Here is a 23,872-nt window from a genome sequence, read left to right on the forward strand (position 1 = left end):
CCTGGTGCTTGGCTTAAAGCTGGTACCCCCAGAAGCTGAGCATCTTTCTGAACATTGCCCAGCTACCCCTTTTGAGTCTTCAGCTTGCTGCCTCATGTATGTGGCCTCCCAGGAGGGCAAATAGATATAGCTAGAATATTTGCTTCAAAAGGCATTGCCAATAGTCATGTGCCAGATCATTCAAGTCCTGAAGAAAAGATTATGAGATTTCACTACATAAAAATTAAAATTCTTATAGATCAGAATAGAATTATAAGCAAATTGGGTCCAATAAAAATGAGAAAAATGCCCGCAAAACATTTCACAGACGTAAGAGTAGAAGTATTAGTATATTAGAACTCTCACAATTAAATAAGAAATCTCTAACACCCTAGTGGAAAAAAATGCAGTGAGCAAGAAATTCATTTTAAAAAATCCAAATGGCAAAGAAACACACAAAAAAGCTATTCAATTTCATTAATCAAAGCACAATGGGGCCAGGCACAGTGGCTCACACCTGTAATCCTAGTATTTTGGGAGGCCGAGGCGGGTGGAACACTTGAGGTAAGGAGTTAGAGACCAGTCTGGCCAACATAGTGAAACCCTGTTGGTGGCATGCACCTGTAATCCCAGCTACTTGGGAGGTTGAGGCTGGATAATTGCTTGAACCCAGGAGGTGGAGGTTGCACTGAGCCAAGATGACACCACTGCACTCCAGCCTGGGTGATAGAGTGAGACCCTGTCTCAAAAAAAAAAAAAAAAAATTACAACAGAATCATTAATGCTTATAAGGTTGGTTAAACTTAAAATGAACATTCAGTCCCAGTGATTGTATGGTGAAATGAGCATTCTTGAACATTCCCTATTGGGAGACCTCTTCCCATGAATCACAAATGTTCTTAATGGCATCTAGATTAGTAAATTCTTTCCAAAAGATTTTCAATTTACTTTGCTGAAGTTCATCAGAGGAATCACTATCTATGGCAGATGTAGCCTTATGAAATGCATTTCTTAATAAGACTTGAAAGTTGAAATTACTCTTTGATCGATGGACTGCAGAATGGATGTTGTGTTAGCAGGAATGAAAACAATATTCATCTCCTTGTACATCTCCTTCAGAGCTCTTGAGTGACCAGGTGCATTGTCAATGAGCAGTAATATTTTTGAAAGGAATCTTTCCTTCTGAGAAGTAAGTCTCAACAACAGTCTTCAAATATTCAGTAAACCATTCTGTAAACAGATGTGCTGTCATCTAGGCTTTGTTGTTCCATTTATAAAGCACAAGCAGAATAGATTTGGCATAGTTTTTAAGGGCCCTATAATTTTCAGAATGGTAAGTAAGCACAGGCTGCAACTTAAAGTCACCAGCTGTGTTATCCCCTAATGAGAGATAGCCTGTGCTTTGAAGCTTTGATGTCAGGCACTGACTTCTCCTCTCTGGCTATGAAAGCCCAAGAGGGCATCTTCTTCCAACAGAAGGCTATGCTGTCTACATTGAAGATCTGTTGTTTACTGTAGCCACCTTCATGGGTTATCTTTGCTAGATCTTCTGGATAACTTGCTGTGGCTTCTCCATTGGCTTTTGCTGTTTCACCTTGCACTTTTTTGTAATGGAGACAGCTTCTTTCCATAAACCTCATGAACCAAAGTCTGCTAACTTCAGACTTTTTTTTCTGCAACTTTCTCACCTCTCTCAGTCTTCATAGAATTGAAGACAATTAAGAACTTGCTCTGGATTGGGCTTTGGCTTAAAGAAATGTCATGTCTGGTTTGATCTTCAATCCAGACCACCAAAACATTCTCCATATCAGAAATAAGTCTATTTTTCCTAGCATTCATGGGCTGACTGGAGTAGCACTTCTAATTTCCTTCAAGAACTTTTCCTTTGCTTTCACATCCTGGATAACTGTCTGGGGCAAGAGGCCTCATTTTTGACCTAACTCAACATTTAACATGCCTTCCTCACAAAGCTGAATCATTTCTAGTTTTTGATTTAAAGCGAGAGACATACTACCTAGTCTTCCTGTCACCTGAACACTTAGAGGCCAATTCAGGGTTATTAACTGACCTAATTTCAATATTGCCACATCTCAGAGAACAGGGAGGCCCAAGAAAAGGAAGAAAGACAGGAGAATAATGGGTCAGTGGTGCAGTCAGACACACAAATTTATTAAGTTGACCATAATGTGGGTGTGGTCCATGCTGTCCCAAAACAATCACAATAGTAACACTAAGATTTCTGACCATAGATCACTATAACAGATTAATAATAATGAAATGGTTTGAAATATTACAAAAATCTCTAAAATGTAACACAGAGACATCGAGTGAGCACATGTTGTTGGAAACAAGTTGCTGGATTCAGGGTTCCCACAAACCTTCTATTTGTAAAAAATGCAATAAAACAGGGTGTACCTATACTATTGTTGTCATGATTTGTGTTCCCAGTTAAAGAAAATGAGGTTTAGCGTAGCAGCAATTTACGCTGGTTCTACAGCTAATACACGCTATTATAATAGCTAATACATGTGATTACAATAGCTAATATGTAGAATCAGGGTCTGACTCACAGTCCTTTCTTTGGCTCTCGGTCTTGGAGTGTTGGCTACTGAGATACACCAATGCTTCCCACTATGTGGGTGAAAATTGGAAATAATATGAATGTTCAACAACAGAGGTACATGTTGTGAATATGGCACATTCACATTGTGAAATACTTCTGAGAAATCACACAATAGAAACGTATTTATCAGCCAGGTACGGTGGCTCATGCCTGGAATCCCTGCACTTTGGGAGGCTGAGGCATGCAGATCACTTGAGATCAGGAGTTCAAGACCAGGCTGGCCAACATGGCAAAACCCTGTCCCTACTAAAAATACAAATATATATATATCAGGATGTGCACCACCATGCCCTGTAGTTCCAGCTACTCGGGAGGCTGAGGCAGGGGAATCACTTGAACCTGGGAGGCAGAGGTTGCAGTGAGCCAAGATCGCACCACTGCACTCTAGCCTGGGTGACAGAGCAAGACTCTTTCTCAAAAAAAAAAAAAAAAAAAAAAAGACATCCTTTCTGCTGCTTGATCTATTCAGCTATTGAAACTTGTGTATGCTTCACGAAGTTCTCATGCTGGGCTTTTCACCTCCATCAAGTTGTTTATGTTCTTCTCTAAGCTGGTTATTCTAGTTAGCGTTTTGTCTAACCTTTTTTCAAGGTTTTTAGTTTCTGTGCATTGTGTTAGAACATGCTCCTTTAACTCAGAGAAGTTTGTTATTACCCACCTTCAACAAAAGCCAAAATAGACAAACGGGATGTAATTAAACTCCAGAGCTTCTGTACAGCAAAGCAAACAATCATTAGAGCAAACCAGCAACCAATAGAATGGGAAAAGATTTTTGCAATCTATCCATCTGACAAAGGGCTAATATCCAGAATCTACAAAGAACTAAAACAGGTTTACGAGAAAAAACAAACAAACAAACCCATTCAAATGTGGGTGAAAGATATGAACAGCCACTTTTCAAAAGAAGACATCTATGAGGCCAACAAACATATGAAAAAATGCTCATCATCACTGATTATTAGAGAAATGCAAATCAAAACCACATTGAGATACCATCTCATGCCAGTTAGAATGGTGATCATTAAAAAGTCAAGAGACAGATGCTGGAGAGGGTGTGGAGAAATAGGAACACTTTTATACTGTTGGTGGGAGTGTAAATTAGTGCAACCATTGTGGAAGACAGTGTGGCAATTCCTCAAGGACCTAGAAATAGAAATTCCATTTGACCCACCAATCCCATTACTGGGTATATACCCAAAGAATTATAAATTGTTCTATTATAAAGACATATGCACAGGTATGTTCATTGTGGCACTGTTTATAATAGCAAAGACTTGGTACCAACCCAAATGTCTATCAACAATAGACTGGATAATGAAAATGTGGCACATATACACCATGGAATACTATGCAGCCATAGAAAATGTTGAGTTCGTGTACTTCATAGGGACATGAATGAATCTGGAAACCATCATTCTCAGCAAACTGACACAAGAACAGAAAACCAAACACCGCATGTTCTCACTCATAGGCGAGTGTTGAACACTAAGAACACGTGGACACAGGGAGGGGAGCATTACACACTGAGGTCAGTTTCGGGGGCTAGGGGAGGGACAGCAGGGGGTGGGGAGGGTGGGGAGGGATAACGTGGGGAGAAATACCAGATATAGGTGATGAGAGGATGAAGGCAGCAAACCACCTTGCCATGTATGTACGTATACAACAATCCTGCATGATCTGCACATGTACCCCAGAACCTAAAGTACAATAAAAATAAAATGGTCAATGGATGACAATATAAAAAAAAAGAAAAAGAAAAAAGAAAAGTATTTATCAACACGAGAAATTTACTTTTCTTTACTACCTTTAACATCACGTACTTAGAAATTAGTGAAGAAAAACAAGCTAGCAAAAAGATTTGCAGCGTGATACTGTTTGGCTTAAAAACCTGAGTCATATTAATTTGAAATACTTCCACTTGAGGTAAAACCAAGTTTCACTGTACGTGCAAAATTTAAAATAAACAGTCACTTTAAACTAAAGATTAAAGTAGCATGTGGCCATGATATTTTGCTGGTGAACAGGACGCTCCTTGGTCCTTGGCTTAAGAAGCACAGAGATGCAACAGAACTTCATTCATTGTGGTTTTTCTCATGCTTGTTAGTTTGGCATTCGCTGTTGCTATAATTTAGAGTCTAATCTTACATCTCAATCACTGTCACTCAAGCACTCACTAGCTGAGAAATGCGTCCTCAACCAATAGCCTTAATATGGGGGCTGGATCTAATAAGTCTTGAAATACCATAAAAACCGCTGTAACCGTTCATCTAGCAGAGAACACGGAAATAAAAGTGTTTGAGAGAATGTCAATGGAAGGAAAACCACATTCAAGCAGGTTTACCTTTGTCAAAGGACCTTGACCACCCTTCAGCCAAGCTCCTCTGCCCCAAGAGGGAAGAGCTTAGCCAAGTCTCCTCCTTCACCTGCTGAGCACGCTCTTGATGTTAATCAAGCCCATGTGTTTCCAGCTTTTGTATCTAATCAGAGTTCGTTTTTCCCCTCCACCCTTGATACTTACCCAAGTTCGTCTTAGTAATTTTCCACCCATGGATTTCTCATCTGCCCGTTGACTGTAAGTCCCTCTGTGCCCTCTTGTTTTTGGAGTTGAGCTCAGTCCCTCCCCTTTTGTAACACTCTATCCTTACTGCAGTGGTCTTGGGTAAAATCCGTCTTGTCACTTTTAACAAGTGTCTGGAGAACAATTTTTCTTTACCACTTTTAACCTCACAAAAATTGTCAAAAAGTCCCAGTTTGGGCAATGGGGGAAATGGAGAACTTCTGGAAAGCTGATATTAAGGTCATCAGCATTGCTAATAACAGTGAATTTAGAGTCACCCTAAGCACTTTACTCCCAGGGGAAAATCTGTCTTAAATTATACAACTTTAGAGTATGAAAGGGATTTGAAAATGTATCCCTTGGTTAGCATGCAGTTGTCTCTCACAAATAGAAAATATTCTAGAGGCCAGGAGTGACGGCTCATGCCTGTAATCCCAGCACTTTGAGATGCCCTGGTGGGCAGATCACCTGAGGTCAGGAGTTTGAGACCAGCCTGACCAACATAGTAAAACCCCGTCTCTACTAAAAATACAAAAATTAGCTGGGGTGGTGATGGGCACCTATAATCCCAACTACTCAGGAGGCTGAGGCAGGAGAATCTCTTGAACCCAGGAGGCAGAGGTTCCAGTGAGCCGAGATCAGACCATTGCACTTCAGCCTGGGCAACAAGAGTGAAACTCCCTCTCAAAATAAAATATAATAAAAATTCTAGAAGGACACGTGCCAGAATTTCGGGTGGTGGGATTCTAGGCTTATCTTTTTCTTTGTGTTGTTAACCGTCCTGTTTTGAAAATACAATTGATTCCTATTCACAGATTCCACATAGGCACATTCTCCCACTTGCTAAAATTCATGTGTAACCCGCAATGTCAATAAATATCAATACTCGTGGTGCTTTTGAGACCACTGAGGGACGTGCATATGTGTAGCATGGTGGAGAATGTACTTGCCTGATGCACATGTTCCCAGCTGAGGCAGAACACGCGGACGCGCTGCCTTCTGGCTTCAGCTCTCATACTAGAAACATGTGTTCTTCTCTCTATTTAGTGCCACGTCCTTCACATTTTAATGTTTTTTTTCTCCTTGGGGATTTTGCTGTTTAAAATGACCACCAAATGTGGTGCAGAAGTGCTGCCTAGCCATCCTCTGCACAAGACGTGCCTTATGGAGAAAATAGACATGTTAGAGAAGCTTCCCCAGTCAAGAGTGATGGTGCTGTTGGCTGTGAGTCCAATGTTAATGAATCAATATATGCTAAATACGGTGTCTTTTAAAAACACATAAAAAGTTTCTGTATTGATTTGTTGACAAAAATGTTGGGATCACTCTTCAGGAAACAGTATTTCCCCTAGAAGAAGTGGTTCAGTATTCACTGATTCAGAGTTCATGGCAACTGCTGTAGATAGAATACAGCTACCAGCAATAAGGAGAATCGCCTGCATAGGACTTAGGCTAGGCGGGAGGAGAGCATTCGTCCTGAAAAGCAGATGGGGCATAAAGGTGCAGCTCCATCTGTGGCGGAATCAAGAGGAGGGAAGAAGACTAACTTTGAGGGGGTGCACTGCCCCAGGTTCTGAGCTGAGGCTTGGGTATATTGTGTGATTGTGCCTTCATACCTTCCTGAGAGGTCAGCATCACCGTCTTCATTTCCCAGATGAGGAGAGGGGCTCTAAGGGGAAAGTTCGTCTCTTTCAAAGGCAGGTAAGGGGCAGAGGCAGGACTTGGACCAGTGTTTTCATTAAAGTTGGAATAGATGATGAAAATAGGCCAGGTGTGGTGGCTCACGCCTGTAATCCCAGCACTTTGGGAGGCCGAGGCAGGTGGACCACCTGAGGTCAGGAGTTTGAGACCAGCCTTGCCAACATGGTAAAACCCTGTCTCTGTTAAAAATACAAAAATTATCCAGGCATGGTGGTGGGCGCCTGTAATCCTAGCTACTCAGGAGGCTGAGGCACAAAAATCGCTTAAACCTGGGAGGCAGAGGTTGCAGCAGTGAGCCAAGATAGCGCCACTGCACTCCAGCCTGGGCAACAGAGTGAGACTTTGTCAAAAAAAAAAAAAAAAAAAAGATAGCATGGGGAGAAACGCCACATATAGGTGAAAGGGAGGAAGGCAGCAAATCACACTGCCACGTATGCACCTATGCAACAATCTTGCATGTTCTTCACATGTACCCCAAAACCTAAAATGCAATTAAAAAAAGGAAAGGAAAGAAAGAAAGAAAATAAATAAATAAATAAATAAAATAAATGTGTGCTTCTAGTCTATTTCACTAACGCAGAAAATGAAATAAAGAGACCAGTTGAATAGCCAGTAAAGAGGAGACGCAGCTTTTGCCATAGTCCCAAATCCAGTGCAATTTCTACCTCCTTCAGACGTGGAGGGAAAGCTCCCTTACTTGGGATCCAAGTGGTCTCCAGGGTATGCGGTCACTGCCCAGGTGGCCCTACCCATGGCTTGTTTAGAATCTCCACCTTCCATTTCAAGAGTTTGCAAAGTTTACTTACTGAATCGTTTTCTCTCTGTTTGCAGTTTTCACTTCTGACAGAGCCCAGGAACCATGAATGCAAGTGAATTCCGAAAGAGAGGGAAGGAGATGGTGGATTACGTGGCCAACTACCTGGAAGGCATTGAGGGACGCCAGGTCTACCCTGACGTGGAGCCCGGCTACCTGCGGCCACTGCTCCCTGCTGCTGCCCCCCAGGAGCCAGACACGTTTGAGGACATCATCAACGACATTGAGAAGATAATCATGCCAGGGGTAAGTGTGCACCCGAGGTCAGAAAACAGGAGGGCTAGCACTCACATAGCACCTACTGGGCTCTGAGCAATTCACATGTGTTGTTTCAAGGAATCCTCATGGCAGTCAGGTTGGAGAGAAACTTTTGTCATTTCTATTTTACAACTGAGGAAACTGAGGCTCAGAGAGGTTAGGTGGTCCACCTCAGGTCACACAGCTAGTAAATGATGAAGCTGGATTCCAACCCAATTCCTGTGTGCTCCAAAGGCAGTGAGGCTCTTTCCTCCAAGTGCCCTGAGACTCATTCCCTGCCCGGAGACACCCGGTACACACAGCGTGTCCTCATATACATCAGGAAGTGAGCCCCTGGTGGCTGCTTTCAAGTAAGTCATTTGCCCCAAATGAAGCACACTTTCACCATCCTTGTGTTTAGCAAAAGGTAACTAGCATATGTGGAAAGGATGCTTTATTTAGTTTGAGAGTGGGCAGCGTGGCATTGCCCACCAAGGAAGCCCTCTTTCTCTGAAGCCGGTAGGCCTGGAGTACACAGAGGGCAGAAATAAACGGGACTGGCTGCCGTCTCCAATACTCACTCACAGGGCAGCGGGGCTGGAGCTCAGAGAAACTTCCCTTCAGCTCTATGCTTCCACAGTGATTTTCCCTGCCAAGGAGTTCACCTAAACACCTGTTGGTTAATGTGACTCTGGCCTGCTCAGGGGTCCGGGGAGTTGCCGCCCAGCCAGTTTCCAGATCAGGAATGTTTATGAGGCTGGCCAAACCTGCCCTTCCATGCAACAATGTGCAGAGTCCAGGCAGGGAAAAATCTCCATGGGCTACACTGGCTGATTGCTGCCACCACCCGGCACGTCTGTGGTTGTAAGGCCCATGAGCAACGACAAGTGATTTTCATAGAAGAGGGTCTGGGACCATCAGGACCCACTCATTCAATTCACACAGAATGTCAAGGCCCTGGGAAGGCATAAGGTCAGCCAAGGTCACAGGCCTCTGATCATGGGGTGTCAGGCCCTGGACCTCAGGGACCAGTTTCCCTTACCACACTGCTCCTGTTTCCTCTTCCAGGGGATTCTCATTTGGCATTTGTGTTTTGAGCAAAAAATGGGATTCAGGTTCTTGCTAGAAATTGTGCAAATACACTAAGCTGTTCAGCATAAAACCCTTCAGGAGAGGCATGGTTAAATGTCAGGCAGTGGGGAGTACAGGAGACTGGGGGTTGGATTTGAAGTCTTCTGCTTCCTTCTATGGGGTATTCACTGTGCGGAGCTGAGCTGAGAAACGCACAGGCCTTGGGCAGGGCCCCTGGGTGGGAGCTGCAACCCACCAGCTGCTGTGATTGCAGGAAACCAGGTGAGCTCTCAGGCCGTGAGCAGAGCAAGTACAGGCCCGGCCATCTCAAATGTTGCTGTGAGTATCAGCAGAGAGTGAAGCAAAGGAGCACACATCTGTCCTTAATCAAGCATCGCTTCTGTCCTTTTCCAGCCCAGAGGCCACAGAGAGGGGAGGGAGACAAAGGCACACAGGGTCTCCAGGTGCCGAGGGGTGAGTCAGGCGCCTGGCTGCTCTTACTCTCCTGGGCCCTGGGTGCTTTGTCTTCATCGGCCCTTCCTCCCTAGAAATAGGGAAAATTGTGCTTTACAAATGCATTGGCATAAAGATGCATACATTAACGTAATTTTTTTTTCTTTAACCTGAAAGTTCACTTCTTTTTCCTCCCGATTATAAAAGAAATTTAAGCATGTTTTTAGCTCCTAACAATGCCGTGGGACTGGACCTGCGGTGCTGAAGGCATCACAGCCTATGCAGCTCCTCTCGGCCTCTCGGCCTCACCACCAATGTCCCGCACCTGAGCTCCCAAGCCTAGACTGTGCTAGCGCCCTCTCTCCACCACTCCCCTAGCCCTGGCAGACCTGGGGTGGCTGTGGTTATTAAATAAACCTTCTGAACACTCCTACTTCTTGGTGAGCTTTCTCAATCAGTTGCCTTCACAATCAGGGGATCGCTTGTGCTACATCTTAGACAACATGTACTTAACGATGAGTGCTATTGAGGAAGAAATGTTTGGATCTCTTCCCAGACCTTGTGAAATGATAATATCTTAGCTTGGACTGCTTTAACAAATGACGTAGACTGGGAGGCTTAAACAACATTGATGTCTCACTGTTCTAGAGACTGGAAGTCTGAGATCAAGGTATTAGGTGCAGGTGAGGGCTCTCTCCCTGGTTTACAGACAGCTGCCTTCCCGTATGTACTCACATAACCGAGAGGTAGCCAGTTCTCTGCATCTTCTTATGAGGGCACTAATCCCATTGTGGGGGGCACTAATCTTATTAAGGGGACCCCACCCATATGCCCTAATCACCTCCCAAAGACACCGTCTCCTGATGCCATCACTTTGGGGGTTAGGATTTTGACACGAATGGTGTGCAGACACTCACATTCAAAGCAGAGCAGCCAAGCTGGACAGAGCATACCCTCAGCTCCTGGGATTCTGAGCCAGGCCTGGAGGAAGCACCAGAGCCTGTGCTTTCATTTTATCTGAGGGGATGACCGCACACAGAGAGGTGCAGTCAGTTGTCTAGGGCAGCCCAGCAAATCGGAGTCCCTGCCGAACTTGCAGTCCAGGTAATGCCATGCATTCCCACAGGCAAGATGGATGTGGAGCACCAGCAAGGGACGATGGGGAACAGGACAACGTCTCTTGGAAAGCAGTGCATGGTCACAGCCCAAGAGGGGTCTGAATGGCAGTCTCTATACCTTCTCCCTGCACACGGGCTGAGGGTTGTCCTGAGGGCTTTATTCTGTTCCTTCATGGCAGGCACTACATTGGCAAAAACAAATTTAAAGGTGCAAAGACTAAGCTATACCCGCTCCTCTGTCCTCTCCTGATCATCCTTTCAGACTCCGAGATGTTTGAAGCTGGCCCCTTGTTACCGTGGAGACCTTCCCAGCCCAGAAAGGCTCCTGCCTAGGTGTGCACCTCAACCCTTGCCTCCTGGATCCTGAAACCCTCTGTCTCCAAGTGTGCCACATGGAGCTGTCACTGTCCCTTATGGGTCCCCTCCCAACCCACATGAGCTTTTCCTCTGTGCCTTGTCCAGGGCATGGCAGGTGTGCACCTTATGGGCTGCAGAAGGGTGGGATGCCCCCAGCCAGAGCAAATGGCAAGGGACAGTGGCCAGGCTGAAGGACAGCAGAGGCAAGATACCTGGGGGCTGATGGAGCTGTTTGGCTGGAGGGAACGGCTTGGCTCCTCTAGAAGAGCCAGGGGCAGTGGGAAGACCAGATGCGTGTTTGCGGCTTGACTGAAGAAACCTTGAAAATGAGGCTCTTTTTCTTTAAATGGAGAGTTTATTTTTTTAGAGTAGTTTTAGGAAAATTAATCTTTTGGCACACAGTGATCAGCCTTGGGACAGCACCTCCACTGACGAGAGCATGGGAGCAAGAATTTGAAGCACAGTGTGGTTTTTTTGAGGCTACATTTATTATGGAAAATGATAAGGATTTTCCACGTTATTTTGGAGACATAACATTTCCTTCTGAGCTAGCAAGTATGTTCCAGGATCTAAAAGGAGGAGCTGATTTAAAGGGAGTGGGGATGATAAGGTGATGTGTAAATGCTCCAAAGTAATGGAGGAAGGTGCAGGGGTGGCTGACATTTGGGGAACTGCACCGACCCAACTCTGGGTCTGGCTGTGCCTGGCGACTGGGGGCCATGGGGGTACCTGGGTCCCTCACGCTCTTGAGGCCTGGCTTTCCTCGCTCCTGAGTAGCTGTTCCATCCTCCCATGCAGGTGACACACTGGCACAGCCCCTACTTCTTCGCCTACTTCCCCACGGCCAGCTCGTACCCGGCCATGCTTGCAGACATGCTGTGTGGGGCCATCGGCTGCATCGGCTTCTCCTGGGTGAGTGTGCGGGTGTGTCTGGAGAAAGGGTCCCACCTGTGGCGGGTGGGGACACGGTTCCTATGCACATGGGACCTGAGCAGATGGCAGTGCCATCTGTGGGCAGATGAGCCACTGTTGCAGAGAGGAGAAAGGATTCAGATTAGAGAGGGTGCCTCTGAGAAAGTAGGGATTCAGAACAGAGAACGTCTCAGCAACTCAAAGTCCATTCTGCACAGGATGTGTTCAAGCACTTGGTATGAACTAACATCACAGTCTGGGGCCCAGAGTTTCTACTGCCCGAGACTGGGAATCTGCATTTCCCCAAGCAGCTCAGAGAATTTCTATATCCTCCAAAGCTTGAAAACCACTACTGCCCCTGTCTCATTCCATCTGTTCACAGCCAGGGCTGCTGTCTGGGGAGAGGCCCCAACCAGCCCATCAGATGTGCCAAGAGCCTTGGAGCAGGGGGTCTCTGGAAATGGGCCTAGCTCCTGCCTGCACACCACCAGTCCCACCCTATCTGGAGGTAAAATGCCTAGAAAGGTCTCTGCTCTGAAGAACGGCAGGCAGGGCTGGCTCCGCCCGTGGCTCTCTGCTCCAGGCACAGCCTTACAGGAAAGATGCCTTCCTCCCAAATGCAGACAGCTTGGAGGTAGAGCTGCCTGCTGATGGTCAGGGTCCAAGGGCTGCTGCACCCTGGGGAGTTCCTCAAAGGCCAGGGGTTGTCCTTGGCCTTTGGGGTCCAGAGCATTCACCTTGTCTGTGGCTTGGAGCCAGGTGGATTTGTGGGCATCAGTCTATGTGGCATGCTGTGATGCATAAAAGGAGCTGTTAATTATGAATTCACAGCACTGAGCCGAAGGGCCGGCTGAGCTACCTCCACTTCACCAGCCTGGTGCTTGCTCTTCTTTGGGCTGGGGCACCGGATCAGGCATCATAGGCCCCACAGGCAGGGCTGAAAAACCCATCACTGGCTCCGGCGAGTATCTGTGCTGCCCTCTGCCGGGCACCGGGGCCTCCTCTCCACTGGGCAGGGCTGGCCTGGGTCCCCTCAGTGTGGCCTGAGCTGAGCACACTCTCTCCTAAAGAGCATTTTCTTTCACTGGATATTGTAGCAGATTTCATTTAGCTCTGCTGGCCCAAACCCATTCTTTCCCTGCAGGGATAGTTGGCATCCATCTCTATCTGCTCATTCTAGGACAATCTGATTCCTCTCGGGCCTTGAAGGGAGAGCCTTGCTGTCTCTCAGGCTGCGTTGTCTGATATCTGGTCCCTAGCAGAGCGCATAGGCTACTGGTAGAGCTGGGTTTGGCCAGGCTAGGGTAGAACCCAGCAGGATGGGCTGACCAGAAGGGAGAAGGCACTCTTCTCACTTAGATCATACTAGCGACGCATCAGGAAGCATATCTAGGCACACGAGCACCTCGGAGCCCCGCCTTAGACCCCTTATGTTGGAGACCTTCATGAAGGTGGAGGCTCAATCCACCATTGGGTGGGGCCCCAGACCAGCCTGTGCAAAGAGGGGAGAGTTCACAGAGCAAAGTTACTGGGAGCTTAAAAGATGAGATCAATGACTTCTCAGGATGCCCAGAGGGTTACAGCTGCCTAGCGCCCACTTCCTCCTTCCCTTCATTTGTGACTATGGAGGAGAGTCCGCCAGTGGGCTTTCTGGACCCTTCTATAAATGAACAAATGAATATACTAGCAAAGCCTCAGTGTCCATGCAGTGGGGCTCAGTGGAGTAAGGCTCATTATGGTAGCCCATGTGTTCCCTCCCAGCCACTCTCCTTGCATGAGTCTAGGTCAAACATACTTCAGGCCTTTGAATCATTTCTGAGATGGGTGATTTTAATCTGGGCTTTAGTGGAAGGTTAAGTCCCCTTGTTACTGCTGCTCCCAAAATTCTGCAATGCCTGGCCCTTGATTAATCCCTTCCCTCTCCCCACCACAGGCCGCAAGCCCAGCATGTACAGAACTGGAGACCGTGATGATGGACTGGCTCGGGAAGATGCTGGAGCTGCCAGAGGCCTTTTTGGCTGGGAAGGCCGGAGAAGGCGGAGGAGTGATCCAGGTAAGGTGGGATACAGGAGGGCCACTTTGGGGATGCCTGGGCTCTGCACAGGACTGCAGCTGCAGGTGGGAAAAGAGGCGCCCATGCTTCTTGTGAGGTCCTCAGATTTCTCCTGGAGAAAAACAAAACCGAGCTCCTGGGAAGATGCTGGTCTTGGGATTGGCAGGATCTGGATTAGGATCCCAGTACTGTCTTTCACTCACTTCCCCAGCGCAGGGCACTCAGTTCCCCGGGCCCCTAGCTATGGTAGGTAGAATAGTAGCTATCACACAGTGGATGCCTGAAAATAACAACTACAGCAACTAACATTTGTGTGGGATTCCCATCGCCGGCCACTGTGTCTAAGCATTTTTCAGGCATTAACTCATTTAATTCTCGTAATAACACTATGAATTTTAATACCCCTTTTTACAAGTGAAGAAACATTTTAATATCCCTTTTTTACAGGGGAGGAAACTGGGGCCCAGAACATTAGGTAGCTTGCCCACTGGCTCCCAGCTGGTAAGTTACAGACCCCATATCTGTGTGGCTCAGAGCCTGTGATCTTCCTCTGAGGACAGCACAGGTGGCACCTGTGACCAGGCTTCAGAGGCTGGAAATTCTGTTTATCTTTGAACCAGTCATTTACTTAAAGACGCTGCTGCTTCTATGCACCAATTGAATTCATTCTCTTCATGTAACAGGTATCTGTTGAGAGTGACTGCGTGTCAGAGTTTACACCAGGAAGCAAGATAGAAAATGACAATCATGATGAGATTTCTATCCCACTGGGGTTGCAGGAAAAATGACACTGGGATGACTTGGATTTGATCCATTAAAAAAAAAAATTCCTAGCATGGAATATGAACTATATTAAACCTAGAACGCTCCCTTAATCATTTTTCTCGGGTCAAGGAGATGATAGTCTCATTAGAAAAGTGGTGTTAACTTTGGGAAAAAGGGGCTTCCTCTTCAGACATTGTCTTCCACAAGGCTCTGAGAATTGGTGAAGGCCCATTCAGTGGGTGGGAACAGTGAGGCACAGACTGGAGAGCACCTTCGTGCAAAGCACATGGCCGGTGTGGCCACGTGAAACTAGCAGGCAAGTCTCGCCACTTCCAGTCCTAAGACTGCGCAACGGGATTGAGAATTTTACGTGCCCCAGTATTTGTTTCTGTTGATGTTGTGACAAATGTTAGTGGCTCAAAACAAGACAAATCGATTATCTTACAGTTCCGTATGTCAGAAGTCTGACCTGGGTCTTACTGAGCTAAAACCAAAGTTGATACCTTGGAGGCCCAGGGTGAATCTGTTTCCTTGCCTCTTCTGATTTCTAGAGGCTTCCGAAATTCCTTGGCCCACATCCCCATTTCCATTTTCAAAGCCAGCCGTGTCCCATCTTTCTGATCTTTCTTTGGCAAATCCCAAATATCTGAGATAGGTCTCAGTCAACTTAGAAAGTCTATTTTGCCAAAGTTAAGGATGCTTGCCCGTGACATGGTCTCGGCAGATCCTGACGACGTGCGCCCACAGCTTGGTTTTATACATTTGAGGGGGACACGAGACATCAATCAACAGATATAAGATGTACATTTGGTCTGGAAAGGCGGGACAACTTGAAGCAGGGTGGGGGCTTTCAGGTCACAGGTTGGTAAGAGACAATCTGTTGCATTCTTTTGAGTTTCTGATTAGCCTTTCCAAAGGAGGCAATCAGATGTGCAGCTATGTCAGTGGGCAGAGGGGTGACTTTGAGTTCTGTGACTTTCTGTCCTTCGTTCAAAAGGAAATTCCTTGTGAGGGAGGCATGTAGCTTTTTATCTTAGTAGCTATCTCTTTTAGGAATAGAGTGGGAGGCAGGTTTGACCTAAGCAGTTCCCAGCTTGACTTTCCCCTTTGGCTTAGTGATTTTGGGGTCCCGAGATTTTTTTTCCTTTCACACCTTCATGGCCACATCTCCCTCTGACCACATATAAGATAAGAAAGTGGGTTTCCACCTTTTTCTTTTTTTTTTCTTTTTGAGACAGAGTCTCGCTTTGTTGCCTGGCGCCAGGCTGGAGTGCAGTGGCACAATCTCAGCTCACTGCAACCTCTGCCTCCTGGGTTTAAGCAATTCTCCTGCCTCAGCCTCCCAAGTAGCTGGGACTACAGGTACGCACCACCATGCCCAGCTAATTTTTATATTTTTTAGTAGAGACAGGGTTTCACCATGTTGGCCAGCATGGTCTCGATCTCATTACCTTGTGATCCGCCCTCCTTGGCCTCCCAAAGTGCTGGGATTACAGGTGTGAGCCACCGCGCCTGGCCCGTTTCCACTTTTAAGGACACATGTGATTGGATTGAGTCCATCCAGACAATCTGAGATAATCTCCCAAGTCAAGGCTCTCAACTTAATCACATCAGCAAAGTCACCTTTTCCCTGTAAGGGAAACAATCACAGATTCTGGGGACCAAGACCTGAATCTTTGGTTCTGCATTAATCTGGCTACCACATCCAGTGTGCTTCAGAGTCATGGAGGGAACTTGCTTATAATGTCTATTCCTAGAATCTGGGCCAATAAAAATGAACTCTAATTCACCCGGATGACGAAGAGAACCCTGAACAGGCCACATGCCAGGGCTGGGGACTGATGGCGGCCTTCTCCGTGACCCACAAGCCCTGTGGGCAGACTCAGAGCTCTCCCTCCAAGTGCTCCTCCCTCGAATTCTTTGGTTATCTCAATTTCCATCAGACATAAGTGATATTAAATAGGGAGGTGATGAAAATGAAATGTCAGGCCAGACACAGTGGCTCATGCCTGTAATCCCAGCACTTTGGGAGGCCAAGGTGGGCAGATCACCTGAGGTCTGGAGTCTGAGACCAGACTGGCCAACATGGTGAAACCCTGTCTCTACTAAAAATACAAAAATTATCCGGGTGTGGTGGCGGGCGCCTGTAATTCCAGCTACTTGGGAGGCTGAGGCAGAGAATTGCTTCAACTTAGGAAGTGGAGGTTGCAGCGATTACACTCTAGCCTGGAAAGAAAGAAAGAGACAAAGAGAGAGAAGAAGGAAGGAAGGAAAGAAGGAAGGAGGGAGGGAGGGAAGGGAAAGAAAACGTCAGCTATGTTGTAAGCAAAGCTTCAGTATGTTGCTGTGAACTGTACCAGTCTACCCAGCAGCAACAATGACTCAGCAAAAGCAGCGTGCTTCATTCCCAGCACAATTTTCTTCTTGTCAGTGGGTATGCAGCTGGAGAAGCCTCCTTGACCAAGATCACAGCAAAGATAGGCTGTCACAGGTGCCCTTCCAGTGAGGGGAGGGGGCTGCTGCACACCGTCCACAGCCGATGCACTGCTGACTGCACTTTGCCTTGGTGAAGGCCAGCCAGCTTTCCAGCCTCTGGAACATCAGTCCTGATTCTCCAGGGATGTCTTCACCACACTTGCCTACAAAAAGCAGAGTCTGAGTGTCCAGAGACAGAGGGTGGCAGCAACCAGGGACCTAGCGGGACAGCTGTGCGCCTGCAGAGGCTAGGGTTTTGATTCCAGGCAAGGGCATGCATGGTCTACCCCTTTACAAGACGCCTGGATGCTGGTGGCTGACTTACTTTTTCTTTCAATTTCATACATGAGCCAAGATCTACTTTTAGATTTCTTTTCTATTTGTTACCCCCCATTTTTTTTTCAAGACGGAGTCTCGCTCTTGTCACCCAGGCTGGAGTGCAGTGGCACGATCTCAGCTCACTGCAACCTCTGCCTCCCGGTTCAAGCAATTCTCCTGTCTCAGCCTCCCAAGTAGCTGGTATTACAGGCTCTCGCCACCATGCCCAGCTAATTTTTGTATTTTTAGTAGAGACAGGGTTTCTCCATTTTGCCCAGGCTGGTGTCAAACTCCTGATCCACCCACCTCAGGCTCCCAAAGTGCTGGGATTACAGGTGTGATCCACCGCGCCCAGCCTGTTGCTCTCATTTTACCCTCCCTAGCATTTGCTGAGCCCTGCTGATCCACCACTCAGCTCCGTGCAGCGTGGAGATTTTTCTTCTACTGTGTGTTAGTTATTGTGGGCCATGCCACTCTTTTTCAGGGGCTTCAATTTTCCACAGATTGGGTATCTCTTCCATGATTTCTCTCTTTCTTTTGATATTTCCCTTTTTTGTCATCTTCTCTTCTATATTTTTGGGAAGTTTTTTCTGGTTTTCTCCACATTGTTTCAGTTTTCCACACTGACAATTTATTGTCTTCGATGGCAATCTTGATTCTACTATTCCACTTTAAATAATGATTATGGGCCAGGTGCAGTGGCTTACGCCTGTAATCCCAGCAATGGGAGGCTGAGGCAGGTGGATTATTTGAGGTCAGAAGTTCAAGACCAGCCTGGCCAACATGGTGAAACCCTATCTTTACTAAAAATATAAAAATTAGCTGGGCGTGGTGGCACGTGCCTATAATCCCAGCTACTTGGGAAGCTGAGGCAGGAGAACCATTTGAACCTGGGAGGTGGAAGTTGAGGTGAGCTGAGATCACGCCACTGCACTCCAGTTTGGGTGACAGAGTGTGACTCTGTCTCAAAAAAAAAAAAGAAAAGATAGACACTGGACATTTACCATAAAAATGAAAGGACATAGGAGCTTTCTTGTCATATTCCCTGTTATTTCAGTATCTACATGTGAATGTATGTTTACAAACAAAATTGAAATAATACAACACATACTGATTATCCATATGGTGCTTTCCTTATCATTTTATTATGAGTGTTTCCCACTATTTAAATATTCTTTGAAAAAATAGTAGTGCATGATTTTCTATGTGTCTCAATCTATATGAGTAATACCTAAGATATTTGTGTTGCAACAAATTTTTCATTCTTATAAAAAAACATTTTGAAGGACACTCTTCAGGATGAAGTGCAACGATCTTCCAGGATGATCAGCTTTCTCCTGGGGCTCTCCTGGCTGTGTTCATGTTGAACATTCATGCTCCCCCCGCCCCAAATCAAAATGGAACAAAACAAAAATTGAAGCATTACTAGGTGATGGCAGCTTATAGCAAAAACAATTTCATATTCCATTTTTTTCAGCCGTCCAAGATGGCTCCTCTAATTAGATACTTCTCAAAAAAATCTTATCAATCCCCCATAACATAAGGCGTGTCTATTATAATAATAGCTACTTTTCATTGAATGGCAACTATGAGCTTGGCTCTGTTTTAGCCTACGTCTAGTGCTTTATGTTACTGTCTTCATCCTCAAAATATTTATGAGGAGTGATTGCATTATTGACAATCTTTTTCATGGAGAAGGATATTGAGGCCCACCCAGAAAGTTAGTGGAACATGCATAGCAGCAAAGGCAAATTAGAGCTGAGGCTGGTCGGAAAGACAACCAGAGTTATGACGGTGACACCAGCTCATCGCTGACCGTCAGGTTGGGTTAGTATCCAGAGATGTACATGTTGCATTTTCTTTTCATTAAAGACAACCTCGTTTTTGAGGGAGCATACAAGTCCCTAGCATTTGGGTAGGGATATTCCTGGCATCACCCAGCCCCAGATTTAACACAATCTTCCTGTGAGCCCAATTCACTCAGATTTTTTCTGGATGAAAGCAAGAAATGGGGTCTGTGTTTGCTGCCGGAAGCTCACCCTTCCCAGCAGACAAGGCTGATTGTCTGTAATTGGTGAGGCCCCAAAGAGCACAGGAGCCTGGTGACAGCCTGTGAGCCAGCCAGTGTTATCATCGATCCCCTCAGAGCTGTAATCACAGCTGTGGGCATCGGCACAGCGATGGGTGTCTGAGTCAAATGGCAAACTGTCATTGTGAGGCTGGACAAATGTGGGCTGCAGAAATGGTCTCTTAATTGGGGTTGAAAGCTCCTGTGGAAGAAAAGCCAATTTTTTTGTTTGAAAAAAAGCAGAAGATGAAAAGACATTTCTGCTCACGGCATCAGCAGCCGGAAGCATCAGACCTCATCAGCATCCCCTCCTGCCTCTCGAGCAGGCTTGCCATGGCAACCTTTGTCTGCTGCCATCGCGCAAAGCCATCGTTCCTGCTCTGTACCGCACATCACCCTCCCCACGCTTCCCTCCGCAAAGATCTTCTGCCAGCAAAGCGCAGAGAGCTCCACCCAACATCATGCTTAAGGCCACCAGGCCATCCTGGTGGCATCGGGGCGGTGTGGTTCTAGATGTGCTACTGACGATTTGCTCCTTTGGGCTTTTAAAGAATCATTTTGTTGACTTAAGTAGGTGAATTTTTTCTTAGGACGTGAACTAAACCCCCGCTTCTCGCCCGCCAAAGTCATAATGAGTTGTCATGGTGATTCAGGGCCTTTCATCAGAATGTTCAGAGAATGAACACCAGTGTCCCAAGGCTTAAAGCAGAAGGTAGAGTTTAGCCAGGGAAGCTGCAGTCACGCCTGTGTGTCAAGCATGAGAACAGGGAGCCATGCCTTCCACTAGGCTTTTTAGGTTACATTTCCAATGGGAATGGGTAGGATATGAGAAATAAAATCTGTGTGGGGGCAGATAGGGGGACAGGAGGAAATAAGGGAGAGGAATGATAGGGTGCGTGGGAGAGGTATAAGGTGCCTGCTCTCAGGGAGCCTGGGTTTCCTGGGATGGCTGGTTTAGCTTTGCCAGCCAAGGCTGTTTTCCCACACCTCTCCCTCCTCTGGCCAAGTCTGTAAACCTTCTCTAAAACAATGTCTAAAATAATTGCTCATGAAAATGCAGCCCAAAGGAAATAAAATACCCATTTTAGAGGCTGAATTAAGAGAAGCATATATCTGTATATTTGAACCCATCCCTTAGTGCTACAGAAACACGAATAAATGCATTTATCTTTCAATATTACTGTCTCTCCAAAGGATGTGAGTTGGCTCAAAAGGATAAGTAGTGTCACGGTAAAATCAAAATGAGAAATCATGATCAAAAGACAGAGCATCAAATGTTAAGAAGAGAGGTTAGCATTTCCACTTAATTATTTTATTATATATTTCCCTATAAAACCTATCATGTTATTAATTTTTTCATAGTCAACAAGAATCTACCTTTTTTTCATTTGTCCTTTCTAATGTCCTTTCATATTGGTCGGTAGATGGGTTTCTTCTGGGGCTTACTTAAGAGGGAAGATGCTTGCCACCCCTTCCTTTCTAGGCCCATGGCACCCTAGAAAGGGCAGGCGTGGGCTCATTCCTAACCGTGTCCTACCTAGCTGCTGATTTGGGGCAAGTTATGGAACCTGTCTGGGCATCTGTTTCCCCATCTGAAGATGATAAAACACAAAAACGGGATTGTTTTACAATTTAAATGGGATAACGTAACAGGCACTGAATCTATTAGTTTGCCAGGGCTGCCCTAACAAAATATCAAAGACTGGGTGGATGGAAGAAGAATTTCTTTTTTCTTTTTTTATTGCATTTTAGGTTTTGGGGTACGTGTGAAGAATATGCAAGATTGTTGCATAGGTACACATGTGGCAGTGTGATTTGCTGCCTTCCTCCCCATCACCTATATCTGGCATTTCTCCCCCTATCTCTCCCCAACTCCCCAACCCCTGCTGTCCCTCCCCTATTTCCCCCTGACAGACCCCAGTGTGTGATGCTCCCCTCCCTGTGTCCATGTGTTCTCATTGAACACCCACCTATGAGTGAGAACATGCGGTGTTTGATTTTCTGTTCTTGTGTCAGTTTGCTGAGAATGATGGTTTCCAGGTTCATCCATGTCCCTACAAAGGACGTGAACTCATCATTTTTTATGGCTGCATAGTATTCCATGGTGTACATGTGCCACATTTTCCCTGTCCAGTCTATCATTGATGGGCATTTGGGTTGGTTTGAAGTCTTTGCTATTGTAAACAGTGCTGCAATGAACATTCTTGTGCAGGTGTCCTTATAGTAGAACAATTTATAATCCTTCGGATATATACCCAGTAGTGGGATTGCTGGGTCAAATGGAATTTCTATTTCTAGGTCCTAGAATTTCTTTTTTCACAGTCCTGAAAGCTGCAAGCCCCAAATCCAAGTGCCCACAGGGTTGGTTCTCTGGGGGCCTCTCTCCTGGGCTTGCAGATGGCCTCCTCCTCCCTGTGTCCTCACATGGTCTTCCCTCTGTTCATGCCCATGTCTGGGGGCTTAATTTCCTCTTCTTTTATTTATTTATTTTTTTTGAGACAGGGTCTCACTCTGTCACCAAGGCTGGAGTGCAGTGTTGCGATCATGGCTCAGTGCAATCTCTGCCTCCCAGTCTCAAGTCATCCTCTCACTTCAGCCTCTTGTACTCAAGAGGCTGGGACTACCGGGCACGCAACCATGCCTGGCTAATTTTTGTATTTTTATTATCGAGATGGGATTTCGGTATATTGCCCAGGCTGGTCTCAAACTCCTGGGCTTAAGTGGTGTACCCTCCTCTGCCTCCCAAAGTGCTGGGATTATAGGCAAATTTCCTCTTGTTATCAGGAACAGTCAGATTGGATTAGAGCTCGGCCAATCCAATGCGACCTCATTTTATTTTGATTACCTCTCTAAAGAGTCTATCTCCAAATATGGTCACATCTGAGGTCCTGGGGGTTAGGGCTTCAACATATGAATCTGGGGAGACACAATTCAGCCCCTGTCATTGGGGATCAAAAGAAATCCTTCAAGGCATCTCGGTCTCAAGGAAAATGCACCCCCATTTTATAGACAAATGCAAATTGCTCTGTCTGAGTGAATATGAACACAGATTGGGCTTGCGTGCTGGTGCCCTGAGACGTTCTACTCTGATGGAGACAGGAGCAGTCCTCCTAGGCCAGGCTGGGGACAGTCCATGAAGAGACGCTCTCACAGTATCTGCTGCAGGGAAGTGGTCAGAAATGTTAGCTGCTGCTGTTACACAACATGGACCCAGCAATGGTAAACTCATACAAAGAGCTGAGGTGGTGCTCTCAGGTGTCAAAAATACGAGTTTTCTCCCAAGCAAAGGAAAGTGAACTTTGCCATTTCAGATTCATATTTTAAGAAGGATATGGACACAAAACAATATGTTCTTCCAATAGTATAAGTACCAATGTCTTTGCTGTGTTGTGGATTTCATTTGGCCCTTCTCTTGGATTTAGGGAAGTGCCAGTGAAGCCACCCTGATGGCCCTGCTGGCTGCTCGGACCAAAGTGATCCATCGGCTGCAGGCAGAGTCCCCAGAGCTGACACAGGCCGCCATCGTGGAGAAGCTGGTGGCTTACTCATCCGATCAGGTGAGTGTGTTGACGGGGTATCAGCCAAGACTTCAAGACCTGAAGATTTGGTTTTATGTCAAATTCAAACCAAACCAAACCAACCAGCATCCTTCCAAATCTAAGAACAGCTCCTCAGGTATCACTAAACAGAGACCTGAACTAAAGGGAAGGGTGGATTCTTGAGTGGGAACTGGATAGATCAGGTTATAAAGGAAATTAACATGTGGAGACATCACCGTGACTGGCTCCATCCCCTTTTCTACCAGCACAGGGTTATGTTGTGATTATCTGGCCTGCCTTCTGAGCAGCGCTGTAGAGAAACTGGACATAGGGATCAAAGACCTAGGCCCTGCAGCTTTGTTATTCTGTGATTTCAGGCCCCTGGTTAGGGTCAAGCAGGAGACAGTGGCAGCGGAGCTGCAGGCCAAAAGGTGGTGGCTTTCATGAGAGTTGCCTTTCCTGAGAATCTCTGGGAGAGGATGGATCTGCCACAGTGGTGATGCCTCCTGGCTGGTTTCTTTCCTCCAGGCACGGTTTACCTAGCTTGGCCACTAGGCTCCCCAGGGCCCCACAGTCAGGGGTAGGCACAGATTTGAGCCTGGATTTCTAAGTCCAACTCTGGGATCTACTTTCCAGAGTCTCGCCGCTCGCTCTTGAATTCAAAAAAATGACAAACTTCATGAACAGTGACCCAGCACTTTACCCTTGTTAGTGCCTGATTGTTTAAACTTAAAAGCAAGATTCCACAGGAATAGAAACAACTCTAGGAAAAAAGGGGTCTCATGAAGGTGCAGGGGAGAGGGAGGAGTCAAGAGCGCTTCTGCCCACTGCG

General features: G+C 46.3%; 1 protein-coding gene and 1 long non-coding RNA gene across 4 annotated transcripts in view; one reads left to right on the forward strand and one right to left on the reverse strand.

Annotated features, from left to right (window-relative positions):
• The window catches only part of DDC (dopa decarboxylase), a 90,827-nt gene that overhangs the window by 13,830 nt on the left and 53,125 nt on the right, over positions 1–23,872 (forward strand). For all 3 annotated transcript variants that reach the window (XM_012458895.3, XM_021669328.2, XM_012458888.2), the window contains exons 2-5: positions 7,692–7,920; positions 11,709–11,822; positions 13,756–13,875; positions 22,924–23,058. In XM_012458895.3, coding sequence (XP_012314318.1) covers positions 7,720–7,920; positions 11,709–11,822; positions 13,756–13,875; positions 22,924–23,058 — 570 coding nt within the window. In that variant the 5' untranslated portion in view covers positions 7,692–7,719. The remainder of the gene's footprint in view (positions 1–7,691; positions 7,921–11,708; positions 11,823–13,755; positions 13,876–22,923; positions 23,059–23,872) is intronic.
• LOC135270737 (uncharacterized) lies at positions 8,364–19,939 on the reverse strand. The gene is made up of 5 exons (XR_010338872.1): positions 19,817–19,939; positions 12,560–12,613; positions 11,592–11,897; positions 10,353–10,416; positions 8,364–9,526 (listed from the first exon to the last, which is right to left on the reverse strand). It is a non-coding gene; the product is annotated as an uncharacterized LOC135270737 (long non-coding RNA).

Source organism: Aotus nancymaae, unplaced genomic scaffold, assembly GCF_030222135.1.
Source record: "Aotus nancymaae isolate 86718 unplaced genomic scaffold, 86718_ANA_hifiasm-v0.15.2.pri h1tg000065l, whole genome shotgun sequence".
NCBI classification, from domain to species: domain Eukaryota; kingdom Metazoa; phylum Chordata; class Mammalia; order Primates; family Aotidae; genus Aotus; species Aotus nancymaae.